Genomic DNA, 5,048 nt, shown 5'->3' with positions numbered 1-5,048 from the left:
AGGGGTGAGGGTGGCTGGGGGGACAGGGGACACAGGCCCAGGGGGACATGGGACACGGGACATGGGGACACAGAGGGACATGGGGACAGGGGGCATAGGGGACACAGGGGGACATGGGACATGCGGGGACATAGGACACAGGCCCAGGGGGACATGGGACATGGGACATGGGGACACAGGGGGACAGGGGGACAGGGGGCATAGGGGACACAGGGGGACATGGGACATGGTGGGGACATGGGACACAGGCAGACATGGGACACAGGATATGGGGACACATGGGGACAGGGGGCATGGCGGTACATGGGCACGGGGACAGGGGCACAGAGGGACAGGGGGCATGGGGGGACACGGGCACAGAGACACACAGGCACACACATAGGGACACACATGGGGTCTTACGTACGCACACATGCACACGCACACACGTGCACACACAGCTGAACACACGTGCACGCACGCGCGCAGCTCAGGCCCTGCTTCCCCACCCACACGGGGGTCCCGGGGGGGTACTGCAGGCCTCTGGGGTGGGGGAAGGCTGCTGCTGGAAGGGCATGGGGGGAGGCAGCCCCCCGTGGCACAGCTGGCCCCTGCCCAAGGGGCTGCAGCGCGGGGGGGGTCCCTGAGCCCTCAGCGAGGCGTCTGCGGTGCAAACGCATCGACACAGGGGGTCGCGATGTCGAAGGGGCAGCCCCCCCCGAGGGTCTGCTGGGGGTGCGCATCGCTCCCGCTCCTGCGGTGCCCGCTCCCAGAAGCCTCTGGTTAGGCGCTGCCTCTCGGCTCCTCCTCACCAGGCATGCCAGACGGGATCTGGCCCATCAGCTGGGCGGCGAAGCTTCCGGAGGGGTACAGGCAAACGCTGACCCCCAGCTCACATTTGGGGTGCGCCTGCACCACGGCAAGGGTTTTTCTGCCTGTGATGCTGCAATCTGCCTCTTACAGGCTCTGCTTTATCAGGGTCCGGCTGTAAAACCGGGGGGAACAGTAGCACCAGGCCTGAAGGCAGCTGCCCCCACAGGCATGCCTAATTTTACAAGGGTGTGGAGCACGGTTTCTAAGTGTCCCCGTCGCTGGATCCAGACCGTGGCACGCTGATGTGCTCTGACTTCCCTGTGCTGGATGCTCGGGACCAACGGCGGCAGCAGGTGGCAGGTGGGTTTAAATGTGCACCTCTCCCCTGAAAGTTGATGATGTGGCCGGTGATGCATCTCCACGGCTTTTCTGGGATGAGGGATGCAAGTCAGCCTAATTATAGAAACGGGAGAAAAATCAATGCCCTGGCAATGCCGGTCCTATTTCTGGCCAGAACATGTCAAAACTCGTCTTCAAAACACATCTTGAGTCATAACTGCATCCGATTCACAGGAGGAACCATGCTTCCCGGCCTCGTCGGGTGCAGGGATGAACACCCCTCATTGCAGGATCTTCATCACATACAGAACTCGATGCAGAGATCAAGCGTTTTGAGATGAGGAGGAGGGGATGGCACGTATGTGACACAGCCTGGAGGTCCTCTTTGCTTGCAGGGTGGGACGGGGATCCCATGTAAAAGCTTAACGTGGGGTCATGAATTAAAACCTGTGTTAAAAGCAGTGCTTGTGTGAGCTGGCTGATTAAGACCGCAGAGATAATTATAACGCCAGACTGTCGGTCTCTGCACCGGTTCGTGTTTTGTGATGCTCCAACCTGAGACAGCCAGTATTTCACTGTCCGGTAGGATGGGGAGAGGCAGCTGAGTGACCCAGAGGAGCCATGATGGGATGGTGGGCAGGGATGGCATCTCCGGAGGGTTCAGCAATGTTGTGGTGCAGGTTTTGCAGCTCCCGGAACGTGGGGGTGCAGATTTTAAGAAGTTTATAGCCCTGTCCAGCTGCACAAAGCTTTTCAGAGGTCAGCAGGAGCCTCAGCACATCTCTGCCAGAAGATTTGTCCCTTGCCTAATGCCAGGCTCCAGAGCTCTGAAGTACCTTCAGGACAAGATCTCCAGGTGTTTTTAATGGCCAAAAACATATTTTCCCTGACTTTGCTCTGGGAAGCAGCTGGACCTTTCTGGCCAGATTTGAAAATATTAATAATAATAATAAAACCAGCTCGCTAGTGTTTCAGAGAAAGTAGGTAAACCTTGGCAAACTTCCCCGTAACTGCAAACAGGGCTTTTTGCTGTGGGAAGCGCCAGGCAGCATCAGAAACCAGCAGGCAGCCCCGGTTCCCGCGGCCAGGCAGCCGAGGCGTCAGCTGGAGGAGCTGGCAGCACACCGGCTGGCTTTCCTGCCAGAAATCAGCCTGGCAAGCCGGTTCGGTAGCCTGCCTGTGTCCCGCTGGAAAGCGCTGAGGAAGATGTCACCGGTGATGAAACTGCTGACAACCTGGCGTACTCCACCGGGAAAATGATCCTTCAGAAAAATTTTAGCCAACTCGACGTTTGAGCGCCTATGCCCAAATAGCAGCACCCTGTGGAATGCAAATCTCCCTTTTAACACAGGATTTTACCCTGGTCCCATGCAGAATTTACTGGGAGAGATGACGCCTCAGCTGTGTTAGCGGTGCAGCTCTAGCCGTCTCGCCCTGCGAAAAAGCCGTACACACATGCCGGTATCACGGCGCCACTTTAAACCTATGACTCCAATGCCTTTGCATATGCTGTCATAAATTCTAGTTTATGCAAGGGCTGACTGCTTTGCTTATGCATTTCTGCATCTCCTCCGGGTCCTAGGAGATGATGTTCATCTTCGCTCCGCAGTCCTGGCAGGAAGAGGCCAGTAAGCTGGACTCCGGTCGCGGCAGACTTCCCCAAGGACAGCTGATTATCCTCTCGCTTTGCTAAGACAGGTTTAGCAGGAGTGGGCGTCGAGCTTGCCTTTTCTCTCCAGTGCCGAGTGCCCTGGGAGAGCGACCATTTTGAACACATCCTCCTTGTTTTCCAAAGATCCTGCGAAAGTCTTGCCTGGCCTGCATTCGGTCAGGACCCAAAGTGTAAAATGATAAAGTCTTGTTGGGTTTTCTCGTCATTCAGTCTCAGGCGCCTGGAAAGCTCACTGGCTTTTGCAGCGCACAGTTGACTTCACGTGCTTATCTTTCCTTAGGTTTCCTCAAAGCCTCAAAGCCCAGCACTCATACCAGCTTTAGCCCTGTCAATCGAGGACCCTGTGGGTCCTTTTCCTTTCCTAGCACCCAAAGGAAAAGAAAATCATCTATGTACTTCCACCAGGGAGAGCAGCCTGAGGCTTGTCTCCTCTGTTTACCAAGTGCTGCTTTTCCCATTAATAGCAATACCAGGAAGTGCAAAATCTACACGCAGTTTGAAGGCTCCAACCTCACCTTGGTTTTGACTTGAAAGTGCACGCCTACACAAAAGGAAGGACAGTGGTGGCCCTGTGACCTGATGGCCGGAAAGGCTCCTCGGCAGCCAGCATGAAACAGCCTGGAGCCAAGTCTGATTTCCAGCCCAGCCTAAGCTGATGTTTGGAGGCCAGCCAGGAGCAGCGCCGGAGTAAGACCAAGCAACCCGTGTCCCGAGCTCTGCCCTGTCACATCACGGGCTGGTGGCTGGTGCTGAGACCTGGCTGCAGCCAGCTGGTGTGGGCTTGGGGAAGGGCTGGAGTTGGCAGCTCCCATGGGACTCGCCAGGCACCGGGAGGTGAGGGCGTGAGGTGGGTTGAAAACTGTCCCAGAGGGTGGCGATTAGCGGCACGAAGTCTAGTTGGAGGCCAGTCACTAGCAGTGTACCCCAGGGGTCAATACTGGCTCCAGTCCCGTTGGGAAGCAGCTTTTCTGAAAAGCACCCGGGGGTCCTGGTGGACACCAAGCTGAACATGAGCCAGCAACGTGCCCTTGCTGCAAAGAAGGTGAGTGGTCTCCTGGGCTCTGCATTCGGTAAAGCATTGCCAATCCAATCATCTTCATTAATGATCTGGATGATGGGGCAGGGCGCACCCTCAGCAGGTTTGCAGACACCAAACTGGGAGGAGTGGCTGATACTCCAGAGGGTCGTGCTGCCGTCCAGAGGGACCTGGACAGGCTGTGAAATGGGCTGACAGGAACCTCCTGAAGTTCTCCTGAACGAGGAGATGTGCAGAGTCCTGCTCCCGGGGAGGAACAACCCCAGGCATCAATATACGCTGGGGCCCACCCAGCTGGGAAGCAGCTTGGCTGAAAAGGACCTGAGGGTCTTGGTGGACACCAAGCTGAACATAAGCCGCAAAGAACACTAATGGTGTCCTGGGCTGCGTTAGGCAAAATATTGCCAGGAGGTGGAGGAAGGGGATGCTTCCCCTCTGCTCAGCAACGGTGGGGCCACCCCTGGGGTGCTGTGTCCAGTGCTGGGCTCCTCAGTACAAGAGAGACAGGGACATATTGGGGACGCCCCAGCGAAGGGCCACGAAGATGAATGAGGGACTGGAGGGAGAGCGCAAAGAAGAGGGAGCCAGGCTCTTGGTGGTGCCCGGAGCCAGGACCAGAGGCGATGGGCACAAACTGAAACCCAGGAGGTTCCCTCTGAACATCAGGAGACACTTTTTCACTGTGAGGGTGACCGAGCACTGGCACAGGCTGCCCAGGGAGGCTGTGGAGTCTCCATCCTTGGAGGTACTCGGAAGCTGACTGGACATGGTCCTGGGCAGCCGGCTCTGGGTGGCCCTGCTGGAGCAGGGGGGTTGGGCCAGATGACCTCCTCATCTCGGCCAGCCTGTGGTTCTGTGAAGTCCCTCCAGAGGAACATGGAGTCCTTCCTCCATCCAAGGAGGGTGACAAGGGTGACACCTCCATGCCTTGGGGGTGACAAGAGGTGGTGGGGTGACAGGGGGTAACGAGGGACTGTGACAGGGGCTGTGGCAGGTGATGATGGGGGTGACGGTGTAAGAGGGGGCTGACGAGGGGTGTGAAGGACTGAGGGCGGGGTGACAGGGGCGGCAGAGGTGACAGGGTCTGCAATAGGGTGCGAGGCGGTGAGGAGGGGCGTCAGGGTGTGACCGGGGCGTGACAGGGTGCCACGAAGCCGTGATGGGGACAGGGAGGCGGTCGGGTGGGGGGCGGGGGATGGGGAGGGCTTG

General features: G+C 57.7%; 2 protein-coding genes across 2 annotated transcripts in view; one reads left to right on the top strand and one right to left on the bottom strand.

The window, feature by feature from the left end:
- The window catches only part of CCDC113 (coiled-coil domain containing 113), an 11,487-nt gene extending 8,899 nt beyond the window's left edge, over positions 1-2,588 (bottom strand). Inside the window, exon 1 of the mRNA XM_009318871.1 lies at positions 2,583-2,588. Within this exon, the coding sequence (XP_009317146.1) occupies positions 2,583-2,588 (6 nt within the window). The remainder of the gene's footprint in view (positions 1-2,582) is intronic.
- CSNK2A2 (casein kinase 2, alpha prime polypeptide) overlaps positions 2,587-5,048 on the top strand; it is a 30,955-nt gene continuing 28,493 nt past the window's right edge. The window contains exons 1-2 of the mRNA XM_009318870.1: positions 2,587-2,592; positions 2,927-2,958. Coding sequence (XP_009317145.1) covers positions 2,587-2,592; positions 2,927-2,958 — 38 coding nt within the window. The remainder of the gene's footprint in view (positions 2,593-2,926; positions 2,959-5,048) is intronic.

This window comes from Pygoscelis adeliae, unplaced genomic scaffold (genome assembly GCF_000699105.1).
Source record: "Pygoscelis adeliae isolate BGI_AS28 unplaced genomic scaffold, ASM69910v1 Scaffold622, whole genome shotgun sequence".
Lineage (NCBI taxonomy): Eukaryota > Metazoa > Chordata > Aves > Sphenisciformes > Spheniscidae > Pygoscelis > Pygoscelis adeliae.
Note: the sequence above shows the minus strand (reverse complement) of the source record. Positions and strands in the feature narration are given on the sequence as shown.